Source organism: Drosophila suzukii, chromosome 3 (assembly GCF_043229965.1).
Source record: "Drosophila suzukii chromosome 3, CBGP_Dsuzu_IsoJpt1.0, whole genome shotgun sequence".
Lineage (NCBI taxonomy): Eukaryota > Metazoa > Arthropoda > Insecta > Diptera > Drosophilidae > Drosophila > Drosophila suzukii.
This window is the reverse complement of record NC_092082.1, coordinates 3158993-3176516: the sequence shown is the minus strand read 5'-3', so window position 1 is coordinate 3176516 and position 17524 is coordinate 3158993. Positions and strand designations below refer to the sequence as shown.

The 17524-nt window shown below is 37.6% G+C and overlaps 2 protein-coding genes across 2 annotated transcripts in view; one reads left to right on the top strand and one right to left on the bottom strand.

Annotated features, from left to right (window-relative positions):
* Window positions 1–8: 8 nt before the first annotated feature.
* On the bottom strand, window positions 9–1434 carry Non2 (upstream activation factor subunit spp27 homolog Non2). The gene is made up of 2 exons (XM_017079023.4): window positions 1277–1434; window positions 9–1203 (listed from the first exon to the last, which is right to left on the bottom strand). The coding sequence occupies exon 2, from the start codon at window positions 1151–1153 to the stop codon at window positions 413–415; it is 741 nt and encodes a 246-aa protein (XP_016934512.2). The 5' UTR covers window positions 1154–1203; window positions 1277–1434; the 3' UTR covers window positions 9–412.
* A 5773-nt stretch (window positions 1435–7207) lies between these two features.
* Mrtf (Myocardin-related transcription factor) overlaps window positions 7208–17524 on the top strand; it is a 45761-nt gene continuing 35444 nt past the window's right edge. Inside the window, exon 1 of the mRNA XM_017078992.4 lies at window positions 7208–7720. Coding sequence (XP_016934481.2) covers window positions 7657–7720 — 64 coding nt within the window. The 5' untranslated portion in view covers window positions 7208–7656. The remainder of the gene's footprint in view (window positions 7721–17524) is intronic.

Sequence of the window (17524 nt, the reverse complement as noted above, 5' to 3'; positions counted from 1 at the left end):
AAGTCACATTTCGTATGTTTCAGATGCATCACTCGTCTATTTCTCGTTTTATTACTCGATACTTTGCCTTAAACTTGTTATGTTTTTCTTTGATACTTTATAAAATGTAAACTACACGAGTTTGTTATAAAAAAATCATACACTTTATGTTTTACAATCGTTTTTTATATAATTTTTCCGTTCATCTACCGCTTACGGTACAAACTTCTTAAAATGCCGTAAAGTGCATATCAAACCCGTCCTAATTAGGTTAATGCTAAACACATGCGTCAACTAAATCTTAATCAAAGGTGTGTGTGTGTGGAACAAACAAATCCAAGCGGAGCCGAAAGTTACAGTGGATCAGTAAACCAGGCTGGGCTGAGAGGCGTACACATATATATTTGCATCTGGAGAGGATCGGCGGGCGGACTTAGTCGAGAAAGTGCGGCTTGAGGTGCTTCAGCATGCCGAAGGTGCGGAATCGGCGGATCTTCATCACCTTCATCAGCTCATCGTCGCAGATGGCGAACTGCTTGTTCTTGGGATCGTACAGATCCCGCTCCTTAATGATGGCCCACACCTTCTTGACCACTTCGTGGCGCGGCAGCGAGGACTCCCCCATGAGGGCACTCAATTCGGGTGAGAGATTGTAGGCTCGCGTGAAGCCGGTGCTCTTGCGTCCGGAACCGCCACCTGCTCCTCCGGCCTTGGCGGGCTTCTTCTTGGCCGCCGGCTTCTTGACCACCTCGTAGTCCGAGTCCGAGCCTGCATCGCTCTCGGTGCCGGAATCGTCGGCATTCAGGGTCTTGCGCTTCTTCTTGGGGGCCTTGTGCTTGGTGGGCTGTGGCCTCTTCTTGGGACCCGGCTTCTTCTTCTTCTGGGCCTCCTCCTCGCTGCTGCTGGGATCCTCCTCCTCGCTGGGCTCGCTCTCCTCGTCGGGCTCCGCGTCCGGGTCCTTGCCCTCGTCATCGTCCTCATCCTCCTCGTCCTGCTGCTCGTTGATCACCTCCATCACGATCTTGTCGAACTCCTTCTTGCGGCTCAGCAGGGAGCAGTTCAGCTTGCCCTCCACCTGCTCGCGCACCCTCTTCGCAGAAATGGTGGCCAGGTCGGCGTCCTTCAAAACCGCCTGGATCTCGCGACGCAGGTCCTCGCTGGAGATGTCCGACATCTTGTTCGTAATATTCCTCGTTTTCCTGCGGTACACGTAGGTCGTTCGGCCTGGGGAACACAGCAAGTGGTTTCTCGGTTATTCTGCTCTCCATCCTGGCGCCCAGCGCCATCTTTCACTTACCTCGGGCTCCGTTTTCGGTGGTCTTTTCACGTTTTTCGGGGTAACTTTACAGGCTAAAAGATTTTTTTTCTACACCAAGTCCGGCGTCTCTAGGGTTGCAACTTGATGATAGGGGTGGGGGGACGTCGATTTGGAAATCTTTGAAATATCGATGTTATGTGCACTATCGAATTATCTGCCATCACTAACGGCGTCGCTCTCTCTCTGTTAGGCTCGCTCTCAGAACCGAAATGTTAAAATACGACATAACGGCTATTTTAAATTTTAATTACTTTTTTGAATATGTATATATATTTATAGCTGCTACTGATAATATTTACTTGTTTATATTAAAATTATTGCATTTAAATAAGATTAAGACATTTCACGAATTTATTTAAGTCTTATATACTGTTAGGTGTTAATGGCTTAACAGTTTTCGAAAGTAAATGTTAAATTCTGGTCACCCTTAAAACGAAGGTTCTGAGCATATCCATTTTTGAAACTTATCAACAATTTAATTATGGTTTCACCTTTTTAAAGTGAGCAGATATTTTGTAATATTTGTGTCACATTAATATGTCCCAGGAGCTTAGTTGAAATTATTTCCTCGTGCCTTCCTGTCTCTCATTATTTGATTAATTTAAACTTATGGCACAAAACTTCTTAACCGATTTAATACTTCTTGGATAAAAATACTTTAAAATTTCCCTTCTATACCTTATTGTACATATTTATATTTTAAATTGTAATTTTAGCGCGCCTTAACTGATTTTTAACGATAGTGTCTCTATCAACTCGATTATTGGTGTGACCGTTTGAAACATTTTCGGTATATTTGAATATCTAGAAATGGTATTTCCTAGGGCCGGACGGTATAACTTATCTATAATTACACGGTTACACTAAGAACGTCGCGTATTGTTAAAAATTGTATTAAATATATAAACATTATTTAACAACCGTTTAGAGTTCGCCCCGCGCCTCAAAACACTTTTCCAATGTGCAATAAGTTTCTCGCCCCATCGTCGGCCGTCTACGTGTCGCGAAAATCGCTGCGATTTCAGCAGCTGCACCAACAATAACAATATCTTATAAAAAATACCAGCAACTACACACACATACAGCAGCAACAAAAACAACAACGTGCGCTGAGGTAATTTTGCTATTTTTTATGCTTCATTTTTGTTTATTTATATAAATGTGCGTGTGTGTGAGGTGGTGTGCGTGTGAGGTGCGTGTGATTCCCGTCTAAATTTGATTTCTGCTGCAATTTTCACGTAGGCCCCTTTATTTAATTGCATTTATGTATATCTATTTGGCTGCTTTTAATCCGCTTTGCGAGATATTCGCAAAGTTTTCGCATCTCTTTGTGGCTCCTCTTCGTCGCTTTTCGCTTCTCTGCTTTGTGCCGCTCTTCGCGTCTTTGTTTTGCCGGCGTTTCGTTTTTGTTGTCTCCTTTTGTTCGAACATGCAACGCCCTTTTTCCAATTGGAACTTCTCTCCCAAATTTCAAAGATTTTTGATTGAAAATAAAAAATCAATTAAAAAATGTAGGTTGCACATAAATATTACAAGCAATCGGGGGAGTCCCCTATTTTTCCTGATTTTATTAACAAAACTACAGTAAATCTTGCTTAAAGCAAAGTTTATTTTAAAAAAATATCAAAAAATATTATATTAACTCTAATAGAATGAATAATGCAATTAAAAAAATAAAACAAAAAATCTAAATAAAACTACAATGAAAAAATCTCTATTTTAATGTGCTTATATGAAAATATAAATTAAATTAAACCTACTATCTAAAGTATAAATTTAATGTAAAATTAGTTTTAAAGTGCACGTTACAAACAATTTAATTTATAGAATATTGTCTGTAACAATAAAAATAAACTTGCCCACCTGTCCCATGAAACATCATACAATAATTAGCGAGTGGGCGGCGGTTAAGGTTTCAGTCTCTTGACTATTACACTTTATGGATTTGTATTTATCATCCGAAAACCGCAGAAAGGCATCAGTTCTATAAATTCTGTAAAAAGACCCTGCTGAATCGATAATAATATGTGCCGAGCTATATTTACATATAAGAACCAGATAAGAAATGTTTTTCGACTTACTTTACTTCAAGATAAGAAATTCGAGAATTTATTTGATCGTTTTTCATTATACATAAATATTACAAATATTTTGACTGTTTGTTATTTATTTTTAACGTTCTGCAGCTTACTTAGTCCATTAGTATATAGTTAAAAAATTGGTTCATATAGATTCTTTGATAAGTTTGATAGGAAAGTGTAAGCATTATTCGTTCGTTTCCATTTCGACATTTACAAAAATTTGTGTGTATTTTGTAATATTATTAGCCGATTTGAATATTTATTTATTGCAGCGGCTGTGCTCCGTGTTGTCAAGCATCTATTTCTTATTTTTTGTTAGCCTTTTTATTTATATTGTGGCTTGTTGTCGCCCCACAGTGCCTGCCAAAAGTTTTCACCCTCTACCTGTTGCCACTGGCCACCCACAAAAGTAATAGCATACTTTTCGCTGGCAGTGTGTGAGACATATTTAATATTTCAGCGTTTTTGTTTTTCTCTCGACCAATTAGATGTTCTTGGCATAGTTTTTTCTTATTTTGACCGATCTAACATTGCTCATTTAAGTAATCACATAAATTATCACAGATTATGAAATCAGGCTATGGAATTGGCTGTTATTTCTCAAGTTTTTGTGTATTTCAGTGGACTCCTTGGGGAAAGGGCTTTTAATTAATGACAGATGAAAAATTTGGGGGATAATCTCAGTATTTCAAATTTAATAATACGGAAAAATAAATATAATTATAGTTTAGAAAGTTCAAAGAACCTAATGAACGTGCTCATGGTCCTTTAGTTTTGTTCTGATAGTTTCTACATGATTAACTAAAAAAATCTTATAAATTTTTTAATTTATATTAGATTATTTATTTTATTTTAATAAAATATTAAAATTTAGTGAGGAAAATCTCTTGAAACTTCCCGCTGTCTTCAAATGATCTTTGTTTATAGCTGTTTTAAAACTAAATGCTCGCTGTGCCGTTTCGTCATTATGAAACGACGTCAAAGTAAAAGCACCAGAAACTTTCGCACGGTGAAAAATGTTTTTCAATTTTCCGCCGCTGCTGCTGCCCCGAAAAAAAAACGAAAGAAAGAAAAACTTTTCTCGCCCACGCCAAAAATTCTGACGCGCTCGATTTGTGTTTGTCTTGGTGCCTTGTTCCCATATTTTTTATGCTACCCGCTTTATAATTTATGCACAAAAAATCCAACAAATAAATAAGCAATGCCTGCATTAAGACGATCGGTAATGGAATGGATTTTCGCATCATTTCTGATGGAAAACGAGGGAAAGGGGGCCGTTTTCGGGTGCACAGTGGGCCATAAAAGTCAGCCCACTCATAACTCACAGGCCAAACTATTTGTCTGTGACCCTGGACGAGGTGCTTGACAGTGGCAACAATTAAATTCGGATGGAAGTGCACACATATCTTTTTATGTTTCTAGCATGTGCACTATAAAAGTGTGCGAACGCCGAAATTCGCAAATAAATTCCCTTTTTTTCGGTGCATTTGTTTGGCCCTGACATTGCACTTGCAGCATGGAAAATGTGAAAACTGTGCAAACGCAGCAAATGGAAAATTCAAATGGGCGATATTTTCCCAAGAAAAATGGTTCGCTTTGTTTATGACAATTTCTAAATTGGGGACTGCTCAGAAAGGCAAAGAATTGAGAAATCGAAGGCAAACAAGATTTAACTATACATACAGTGGTGCTTAGAAAATAAGAGTACTTAAAAAATAAGGTGAATAAATCAAATGTAACCTACTTTAAAAGGTATTTTTTTACCATCCACCCCAAGTACAATATTCAGATTGTTTATGGAAGGGCCATGTAACCATTTATCATAACGATTTTATCTTTTAAAATAAAAAAAAATATGCAGGGTTTCTTTTACCTATATAACGACTATTATGTAAGAATATACAAGTTATATCTTTAAACTATATCTAATTCCCACTGTATTCGGAAATAGTTTTGCGAGTTGGGGTCGGAAGGCGTCATAAAACACGCCCACAGCCATGACACAATCGAAGATGATGCCTGGTAAATCTGCCGCCCATTCGCCGGATTTTCCCCCAGGGGATTGAAAAGTCTTTTGACGTTTGCGCCCAATTTGGCCATAAATTTGAAAAATGATTTTCTACAACAGTTTCTGCACTCGTCAGTCGGGCAGAGCAAGAATTTTGTGTCGCTAAATCGAAACGAACGACAACCAAATTCCGTGCTGAGTCAATTTTCTTATTTTTAGTTGCTGCTTTTGGTATGTGATTTTATGTTATTCTTTTAAATGTATATTTCTGTTTGCGAATAATAAAAAATATATATATGTTTGTGCTAAATTTAACCCAATTAGTCTTGTCGGTGTTCTAAATTTATACTTGCAATTTACTTTGATTTTCCTCTGCCTGCATTCCTCGGCCGCAAAATCAATCGAAAGAGCAAATTCGAGGGGGTTACGGATCGGGGATTAGTCATGCAGGTGGTTCTCTTATAATATCTTACGGCCCACCACAATCGACATCGAATCAATTCACAGTTCGTCTTGTGTTTAGATATTCTACAACCATCATAAATTAGATTTTATATCTTGAATCGATTCCCCAACGTCCAATTGCCCAATTTGTGAATTTGTTTATTGGCAAAAAATTATGCTGCGATCTGGCGAAAGTTATTTCAGAGACGTTGCTTTTCAAGGTCGTTGGATTGTTTGCAAAGGATTTTTGCAGTTAAGATCTCTGCTTTGGATGTTGGCCAAATAATAAATATTATTTTTTTCGCATTTTTCATTTGGCATATCTTGTTGTTGCTCCTTTTGATATGTGGGCAGGGAAAATAAAAGAAAGGTGTCGCGGGACTGGAAAATGAAATGGGGAAATATATTTTAGGAAGTCAGTCATAAATAAAATACATTAAAAAGTGCTTAGGCTATATTTATTTGGGAACTTGAATTCGTTTAGGATGCGTTGAACTTTAAGAGGTTTTCTTTTGTTCATCTATTTTATATAAGCTTACAAGCTTGCTAATAATTGGTTTTTATTTTTAATAGGGGCTTAGGAGTCCATTTTTGGGAGCTGCATACCTTTTTGGACCTGACCTTCAATGTTATTGCTTTTTTAGGTATAAAAAACATTGTAGAGGAGGCCAAGATCTTAAAGATTTCAATCCTTAAACTAAAAACCTTAAAGATATTTATATAATACTATACAGTATATTATATAAAATTTAATATTCAGCGGAAACTATACTAAGTACCACTTAAAAATACATTAATTGCTATCTTTTGACAACCAAGGTTACTTTCTAATCATCTTCAACCTTTGAGGGACCTTCACGCGTTTCTTCGTAACTGAACCCGTAAAAAATAATAGACTAAGTGCAGGCACACGCCTTGACCCAGAAACCCACTTAGAAACGAAACCCAAACGATCGTAGGACCCGTAATACCTGACTAAATGAGCAACTCTCCTTAGTGTAGGGTGCTCGGGAAAATCGGCCGAAAACTTTGAAGAAAACTTTTCGAAATTAAGAGCCGTGCGCCGATCGGCGATCGCCGGACTCTCCGGTGAGAGGATCTTGCGTTCTATTTTCGAAAAAACGTTTTCGAAACTGGGAGAGTGAAAGAGCGAGCGTATTCTCGGATCTCGGTTGTTGTTCGTGTACGAAATGTGAAAGTTCATTGTTTCATTGAGGAAAAATGGTGAAAAAGTCAAATTATCTAACAGTGGCGAGATGCGGCGGGGATTTCAAAGATTTCGAAGATTTTTTGAGGATTTCGAATTCGGCATTCGAAATGGGAGCAGATCGGCGTGCGCCCGGAATATCTACACTCAGTGGTCTCTGCGGAGGTTTCACGTTTGAACGTCTCTCGAACGAACACAGACGATTTCCACGGAAAAGCGCAATGTGAAAGCCAAAAAAGACTAGAAATAGCCTGGCGTGACGTCCCACACAGACGACAGACAGCAGAACGATTAGCACCGTCAGTAGCGGACTATAGCGAACCGAGAGAGGATCTTACGATAACCGATCTAACTGATCTTCAAGTGTTTAGCCTAAGAAGTGTTACGAAAATGCCAACATTCCATTGCTAAAACCATTGTTAAAACCAAAAAAAAAAAAATAAAATAACAAACGGGAGAACATAGATTCATCAGGTGGTTGTGTCAAACGCGAGTGTCTCAAGTGCCCAAACCCAAGGATGTGTCTCTGAAAACCCCCAGACGCCCGTTCATCGAGCTGTGTGAAATCCCGAGTAGTATCTGCAGCACCACCGGGTGGTTTTAGTGGTTCGCGGGGACCATGCCGGTCATTGCCGACGCCGCCAGCGATGAGCCACCAGCAAAATGTTGCAAACATTGTGAGGGTATGCCTAGATCTTACATCCAACCTATCCAAATATCCACCTATCTATCCACCTACTCTTCTCTGTATAAACAAAGGCCGGAAAAGTGCAGTGCGGGTTCGTTAACCGATTGGCTATTAACTTCGGCCCAAAATCCAAACACAATTGAAAGATTTATGCTTAATTTTCAGCCCCCTTCCGCGTGGCCTACCCAATTTCTCCCCGCCACTTGACTGACATTAACTTTGCTCTCCATTTGTTTGTTTTAATTTTTCTTGCTCTTTTGCCCAGGGGCAGCAATTGCTAGGCACTTAGTTTTTCCTGCTAACAACAAAAAAAATTATAAAAAAAGAATACTGCTGACGCGTCTACTTAAAATTTTTCACCAGTAGTGGAAAACCATGACAGCTAACGCCACCGACTGCAAAAAATAGGCCTCGAGATTAGCTGGGGAAAAATGGATTTTCGTGGCGTTTTTGACAATATTAAAGTTCTGACCGGAAATGTCAAAATATTTTGCACAGGAAACTAATTATGTTTCAAAGAGGATTTTCATTTCAATTATCTTTCGGATCCTCTGAAATGAGCCATAAACATGAGCTTTGCATTTGATACAACAATTGTTTTGAATTCGTTAAATGGCGTAAATATAATTGGAAAGATTACAGTTCCTAACTCCCAAGCATTCAACATTAACTCTTAACTAGTAAAAATACTTCACTTATTTGCATATTTCGGTCTTAGCATTATAGTATTTGATTTATTTATTTGAATGCAACCGACATAGTGTTTAAAAGTTCCATAGCCACAAACTCATAATAAATCAGATTTGGAATTTGGACGGACATCAAATATTAAAAAGTTACGTTTGTAAATTTACAAAAAAAGTTTAAATTTATTTTGGGCTATACGTTAAGCTTGCAAAATGTAAAGATTGATAGTTCCACCGTTAAAGTGCGGTAAATATGAGGTTAAAATTAAAAATGTAGGAATATCTAGCAGCTTTATTTTAGTTAATTTAGATTAATTAAGCAAAAGTGTTGTCCCTAATGAGGGGAGGCTGTTTTGTTTTTTCTCTAGACTATCTGCCTTTTGGCCGTGCGTTTTCTGCTTGGCACGCGCTCAATGTCAAACTGACCAGCCCACCTTCCCCCGCCCCCTTTTACGCCTTTCCCCACCCACTGCCACCCACCAACCACCACCCACCTCCCTCAGCCCTTCTCCGCCTTGGCTAACGAGCTGTTAAAAATAAAGCATTGTAAAATGTTGTCAACAAATGCAGACATTGTATGAGTATATAATATAACGAGGAACCCAGCATATATGCCAAAGTTAAACAAAGCGTGGGCGAACCCCCAGAAAAACGCAGCCGGGGAATCGAAAATCATGCGGGAAATATTTGATATAGAAGGAAAGGAAAATGCAACTCATATAGGAAGAGGTCTTTCGTAACCATTTGGCTGTTATTTCAGACTCAACAGCAAATAAACTTTTATATAAGCTTTAGAAAATAAGCAAAAATAATTACAAAACTCAAAATTGGGGTCCAAAACAATCCACCTTTAAAAAATAAATACCAATTATTAAATTACCTTAACTTGGGTTCCAGAACCATCCACCCTTTAAGGAAAAACTCCTTTTATCTTTGAAAAGCCAAATAATTCACCGCTGCCACTTGTTGAAAGCCACGATAAATAAACTACCCCCCGAAGCATTTAAAAATAAATAAATTACACTAATACCCAGAATTAATCAAACTAAAAAAACCAGCGAACAACAACAGGCTAAGCCAAATCATCTTGGCCATATAAACGACTTGTTTACAACAATGCAAGCTTGTTTACAAATAGCAGAAAAGAGCAGAAAAAATTCCATTTCTTGTGGCTAATCGGAACGTAAAATTTTCCAAGCCTTGACACTCTTTTAATGTATTGCGAACACACATATATTTCTATTCCTTTTTATATATATAGTGTATTTGATGCCTGTGATTAGACAACTGCAGCGAAATGTAAAAAATATCGTTTAGATTTTTTCGTTTATGGCTTTTTTATTTACATGATTAACGAGGGGCAGACTGCTCAGCAAAATTGGCCGAATAAAATTAAATTTAATGAAAAAGAAAAGCGAGGCAGACCCAAAACGACTGCTCTCTTTTTCCAGCTTTTCTTTTATTCCTCCGCTGTTTTTATGAGCATTTTCAATGTAATTTTTAGTGTTGAGTGGGGCACAAGGTGTTGTTGTCGTTTTGTGTGTTTTCTGCGTGTGAGCGCTCTTAAACACTTTGAAATGAGTGTCGCTGGGGCTACTTCCAGTCCTCCTCCTCGGGAACCCCTTACCATCCATAGAATTCCCTTTGGCCGGGCATTCCTGACATCTCATTCGATTGCCGTTTTCTTTTTCGACGGCGGGGGGGAAAATCGTGCTGAACTGTGAATTTGAGCAGGGGGGATTTTCATTTTCAATTGTTCAGCCGAAGAATTTTGGGGATCACTCGTTGACTGAACGAAAGCTCATTGAACTGCTTAGTGCACAGAGAAAAAATTATGGAATGTTGGTTAATACAAAAATGTTAAATATAAGTTCTTGAAATAAGGTGGATTTTTGTCTTGAGGGAATGGGTTTTTATCTAATACGATCTTAAACTCGAATCTCATTTATTTGCATTTTTGACATAACCTAGCTTAACATTGATATTTATCTCATTTGGAAAAACCTTTAACTTCTCAATGGTTTTTATTTAAGAGGAAGTTATACAAATAAAGTAGTATATAGTATTTTTAAATTATTGGATTGGAAGAAGGTGTTCTTAAAATGGAATTGGTTTTTAAAATGTTGTATAACTATTATTTTTCATTAAAAGTTATCCAATTTTAGCTGCCCATTTTCTCTCTCTGTAGCCCCAAAACTACTAACTCAAAAGCACTCAGTTTGCAATTGGAAAATCAATCAACTTGGAGGCTTTTCCAGCCAGCCGTCCAGTGGGAAATTCAAAATTTCACTTACAACTCGGCGAGCCGCACACAAAGTGGCAAATAAATTTGCACTTGCATCATCATCATCATGTATCGTATCGAATGGAATGAATAGGAATACGAATGCCAGTGCAAATACGAGTATGAATATTGATATACCATATTCCATGGCAGCCAGGGCGTCGTGTTCGATTGTTTTTCCTCGCTTTTCCTTGCTTTTCCTCGCAGCGCGCGAATGTGTGAAAAACATGCCGCAAAATTGCCGAAAAAGCCAAACGCACACATGGAAATTGCGGCGGACTGTGTGTATATTTGCATTTTGCCCATTTTTGTAGTTGAATTTCTGTTGTTGTCTGAATCAGCCAGAAAAACCTCCCTCCCTTTTTGACGTCTTTTTTTTTTCGTTTTTTGTTCTTTGGGTGAGCTTGTACAACGCGGCGTATGAATATAGGAATTTATTACTCCAGATTTTTTCCAGTTTTGTTGTTTTTTCTAGCTTGCGCAATGTTTACACACATTAAATGGCAGCGTCCAGTCAAAGTCAAAATCCCTGTACACGAGAAAGAGAGAAAATGAGCATCGATCTTTGATTTTTTAAGGAAAACTGGGTAGAAATTCTGCTACACTAAAGGAATTAATGTAGCACTTGGATCAGAATTTAATAATTAAAATATAATATCCGATGGTCCAAACAAAATATAATACAAATTGTGGATATAGTACATTGATTATTAATATTTTTTAAATTATAGAAGTAGATTTTTCAAAAAATGGGGAGAAGGTATCCCAAAACCCTTGATCAATATTTAATATTTATAATATAATAATGCATGGCTGAAATAAGGTATTGTAAATATTCTAATCAACCATTTTTTAAAGGATATTTGAAAATAAAATATCAATAAATCAATAAATATCGATGAAATAATTTAAATGAATCAATTTTTGGTAAAATCATCTATAGAAGGATCCAATTTTCTCCCCGTTTAGTTTTTGTGCATTACTTTTGCATGTTGCAGACACATGTTCTCGAGCCAGAAACCCAAACAACAACAGCAACAGGCAGTTTTTCGTGAATATATATGTAAATCCCCAACGTATGGCAGCGCTATATAGCCCACATTGTCCAGTTTTACCTCGTTTTGCAATTTCGCTGGCCAAGAAATTCGTTGGAAAATTCGGAAAACGAAAGCGCACGCATTTGTGCAAATAAACAATGTGTAGGCGTGTGAGGGGTGGAAAACAGGTGGGGGTGTGGGTGGGTGGTGGATTTCTAAAAGGGGTGGGCGCAAAGCTACACACATCTAAGCAAGTTTGGAATAGTTTACAATGGGTACTATTCCTGCAAGTGGGCGTTTTAGATATAGAAATCAGGATGAAAGATAAGCGAGCTTATATCATCGTTTCAATTTCTCCAAAAATGATTATGCCAAGATATTTTGAATTTTTAAAAAAATACCTAACTACAAAACATTGTAAAAAGAATAAAAATTGATTATTAACATATGTAATGTTAGAACTAACCTTTTTCAATGTAATTCTTGTACATAAATCCGAACTAATATGCTTTTCGTAATCTGCTTCAGAGCTAAGTAAGCTTTTGTTCTTTTTCCATTAGCTCCTTTGTGTCTGGGGATTTTCTCATTTTCCTCAATAAGCGCAATAATTCGCCATTGCCACTGGAAACTACTGCATTCCAATCTCACAAAAGAATTGCGGAAAAATTGCGAGAAAACACAGAGAATGAGAGGAAAATAGAGGGATTTGTCTCTGAGATCTCGAGAGATGGCAATCTGCAGGTGTTCCTTTCGCTGGATAAACAAATTACCCGGCTCCCGTTTTTTCCGTATCTGAATTGTTACTAATTTTTTTCTTTCTGTCTTATTGGCAAATGTTTTTCTTGGTAATTTAGTGAAGTTTTCATGCGAGAAGCGTGTGTCTGTCGTTTTTTTTTTGTGCAAAGGTCGTTCTTCATGTTTCACATTGCCTTTTATTTAATAAACTGATTCGCATTGCCTTTCTGTTCCCTCGGCTGCATTTATTCGCTCGTTTCGCTTATTGAAATGGAATCCCATGAATTTTTTATTGTAAATGCAACAATTTGTATTCATGGCACCGCTCGGGTCGAGTTCAAGACCCAAGTTTCTCGAGACCGGGATGATGTAGCATGACCATTATGACCGGGACCGAAACCGGGACGAGATGGCGGCGGCGACCTTGATTTTGAACTCATTTCAATGAAAATTGCAGCATTAAAATCGAGGCCAATGGCTGGGCTGAGTACGGAAAATGGTTGCGAAAATTCTGCAAGGTTGCTGAAAGTAATTCAGGTGAAATGAGCGTGGAATGAAGTGGAAATCTTCTTGAAATTGGTCAAATTTAAAGGATATTTAGGGAATTTCAAAACTACTTAACATAAAACTTCAACTATTAAAACGAGTATACAATGAGACTTGAGAAAGCTAAACAATCTCATGCTATGAATATGACTCAGTTTTTGTTTTATCATATGTTATTTTTCTATTCCTTGGGATACTGAGTAATTATATAGAGATTACTAAGACCTGTTTGGTATTAGTTATCTTACGTGAGTCAGAAAATAATATAATTATTTTCGGGACCAACCCATTTAGCTGCTTTCCAGTCCATAAACATTGGCTAAACTTTTACGATTATTTTTTATGTCGGGATAGAGCGCTCACTCGGGCAACACTCTTGCAAATGGCACCCCCATCTAGCCCCCAAGCAGCCCCATTTAAACCGAAAACACCCACTAAAGTACACACATTTCGGAACAGAGTCCGGCGCACGCCTCATTAGAACACCTTTCAGTTTGCTGTGTAATTTTCGCAACATTTTTAATGGCGTGCGGGGACATTTTGGCACTCGAGTGACCGTGTGCGTTTCCCCGCTTTTTCCCTGTGAATTTCCTTGCATTTTCTTTGGTTTTCCCTGCGTCGCACGCAAAACTATTTAGAGAAGTGTCAAGAAATGTCTGCATTTTGCATTCGCCGTGGCCATTGCATTGCAACATCGCAGCAGCAGTCACACGCCTGCCACCATATATACTATATATATATCCTATACTGATACTATATATGCGATATCTGGTGCGGGCGGGCGTTGATAAATTACAAAACATTGCAGTGGCTATTTTAAATGTGGCATGAAATTTGCTTTTTGCATATAATTCGCTTTTTTAGCAGCGCTTTTTATGCTGTCAACGGAATCGGGACTATATGGCATCTATATCTCAAACTGTCGACTTTCTGCCTCGGCGGAAACTATGTCAGATTCCCCATTTGCTTTCGAGTGCATAAAACGACCAACACTTCTTCTAAACAAAAGCATCCAAAAACACGCAACGCAATTGCCAAAATAAAAATACCAAAAAGACCCGAAAAAAACCAAAAGAAATTGTCATTTGCGTTGCGTTTTGTTTGTTTGGCGTTTTGTGATTTATTTTCGCTTTGACAAATGCACAAAAATTTGACCATGGCATGTCAAGAAGTGTGGTCATTGTATTTATAATGCCGCTCCGATATAGATAAATGGCCAAAAGGCGGGGGCGGAGGATCTAAGACGGCTGAGCGATAGATGACTCGATGCGATGGCTCTTCCAGAAACAGAAACATCAACAGTGTTGATTCAATAGACATTGAAAGGACCGTAATGACGCGTGATCCGAGTGGCTAATTAGTCAGGGATCCGAAAAAATATCTCGAAAATCTACGTGAAGTGTGTTTGAAATTAAGCGGGGATTTTTCATATATTTGTTTTGGCTGGCCATGCATAACAATCATAAAATTAATGATGAAAAATAAATCCATTCCTGGGTGCATACAAAAAGTATTCAACAAAATAAGAGTCGATATAATATTGAGCAATTTTTAAATAAAGTTGAATTGAAAGTATAATAAATATTAATAAAGAAATTCATGGTAATGACATTTTTAAAAATGATTCCTTTTGTTGCTACAATGGCAAAGTATCATTATTTTTCTGAAATTCGAGCACAACCTCATAAACGTCTTTGTAAAAAAAACCCCTATTCCCTTGACTGCTAATTACCTCACTTTGCGAACAATTACTCGCTGCTTATGGAGCTCCCTTTAATTAGAGTAGTTCTCGCAGTAGTTCTTGTACCAGGCAATTAAAGCCTGCAAAGTCGGATAACTTCATTTCCGCTGAACAAACAACAACAGCTGGGCGAAGTTGTCTGATGCATATTAATAAACATGAATATTGTCAATGTGGGTCAGGAAAAAATATGGCAAAAAGGGAATTGAAACAGCAAAAACGTACAGATAGAAGAAATAAAGACCAGACGCTGCAGGCCATATATAAAAATAGAAACTTCGCGATCTGAAGTTGAAACAGGTGCATGTTGCACGATTCGAGTTTTTCTACACTTTTTTGTTTGCGGCAATGTTTTGCTCTTGGTTGGGGGTCAATTGTTTGTTTCTTTGCACTTTTGAACTTTAGCAGACAGCTACTTACTCTTTTGACTTTGAAAAAGGATACATATTAGGAAAAATATTTAAAAAATAGATATTTATTTGCCCTGCATTGTTGTCTTGGTGTGGCATTGATAGAAATTGCATTTTACACTCGCTGACATGGCGCAAATCTCTGGAAACTGGCAGCACACACAACTTTTCAATTTCCTCCACAAATCCCATTCACATGCCAGTTAGTTGGCCCGACAATGCAATCAACATAAATACAAATCCCTAAACTATTTTAATGTCGACTTGACCCCAAAAAGTAGCTCCTGTGTGTCCCCTGGCTTAAAGTGTAGTTGCTGTTGATGTGGTAATGGAAAAGTTTGGACAACAAATAGAAAAAAGCCGAAAAAAGTAGAGACTCAAAGAGTCAACTTAAAAACGCATCACAGTCGGTTTTTGGCTGTTGGCCAAAGCTGCTAACCGGGCGTATACGTAATCAGATGTGCTGCTGTCCCACAGGAAAGTTTTCGGTGTGATGATTTTTGCTCTGGGGAGTCAATTGTTGTGCATCAGGCGGTTATACACTTTAAGGTTTCCTTTTTTGGGTCCACTTCATAGATTATTTAGCCAGCTAACTTTTAATGGTTATTGGGGAAAGTGTCTGGGAAAAGTAAGTTCAGGAAAAATTACATTTCACCAGGGAATACAAGTTATAACGGGTGCTTAGGGTGTTTAAGATCTCTATAAAAGTGTTAAAATGTTTTTTTTAATGTGTATGGTATTGTATGTTTCTAAACATCATAAAATATTAATAATATCTTCACGTTTTACGGAAAAATCTTTATTTTCCCATATTGAAAATTGGTTTTTTCTACAATTTCTTTCGAGCGTTGAACTTTGTGCCCAATAAATATTTATTTGGTGTGATATAAGGGGGCATATATTGCTGCTATTGTAAAAAACACATGCAGACACTTCAGTTCATTGACATCTCGCTAATATTTTGCCATTAGCCCGCGTAGATGAAGCTGTGTCCCAATTTTTCTGGGGCCAAAACCGAAAAAGAAAGATGAAATATGGACACCATAATGAAAATGTAAGCCCAGACATGGCCCAATATTTTACAAAGATTTTGCATAAATTGCGATGTTGGGCCGCCTGTGAAAATGTGAAACAATCAAATGGCAATTAACACTTTCCAGCCAAATCACATGTTAATGCCCCATTCCGATGGATATTTTGTGTTGGCCATCTTGTGATTTTTTTTTGTTTTTTCGTTTTGGCCTAATTGATGGGCCTGGCCAATAACCTCCGCCATCAAGATTCTTTTTACAATTAGTGGAAATTTGTTGATTTGCATAAATCTGTTTTATTCCCTCCCTTTTTTTTTTGTTTCTCGATTCGCTATTGTTTAGTTCTGATCTGTCTGCTTTTGGCCTGACTTTTTTATTGGTTTCAGTTGCGCATTTCCCATCTGAATTGTTTATGTTTATGCTGTGCTCTGTTGTTAACTTAAATATTTAGCTGCCATTGCAGGCGGTACATTAGTCACCGATTAAACGTTTGGAATTTGAAAGAGATTTCGTTTGCTAGTTTTTATTATCAGCCAACGTTTGTCTTCAATGTGTTGAGTTAAAACACAAAAACATCGGAAGGAATGATTCCCTTTAAAACAATTTATATAATATCAATTCTAAGTATTAATGTTCTATACTTCCTTTTGACTTTAAAAAGACTATAATGACTAATAGGTTATAATTTTATCAAATAAGTTTTCAAACTTGTTTTCATTTTTATGAAAATGATTTTCAGTACTATTTTTGTATCCTTCGAGGGGGTCCGACCTATTCACCTCAAGGGTTTAAATCATATTTCGGACTCCCTCCTCTTGTTGTTAATTGCTTGAACAGAGGCAGCGACATCATAAACATAAATTTGGATGGGCCTGCATTTATTTTTAACCCAATTTCCCGTCGTTCCATAGTTTTTATATCAATGACGGTGCTATACTCTATATGTGGTGTATGCTTTTTTATATGCTTGTCAGCCTTTTAGAATTTATGTTGTGTTTTTCATACATTCTTCATGGTTTGTCTTGGCTGTTTCATTCCTTTCTATAAAATAATTTTGTTGTCTTCGCGGCGAGGGAGGCTGTGATTCTTTTTTTTTATTTTATATTTTCTTTTTTTTCGAGACCCCAGGGCGGTTAGTCGGTTGGTCGAGAGAGCAACAGATTTCTTTGCTTCACACGCATTTGACTTTCAAATGAAGGACAAATATTGTACGGGCGAACGGGCGGGCAGCAACAACAAACAAACAAACATGCGGGGGAAAATGGGGAAATTGTGGGTTGGGACTGAGAAGGTGAAAGTGCGAGGGCGTTCTATGAAAGTTTTGCATTG

Excerpts from the sequence above, each read along its gene's own strand:
- Non2 (XM_017079023.4), bottom strand. The coding sequence starts at position 1,153 with ATGTCGGACATCTCCAGCGAGGACCTGCGTCGCGAGATCCAGGCGGTT.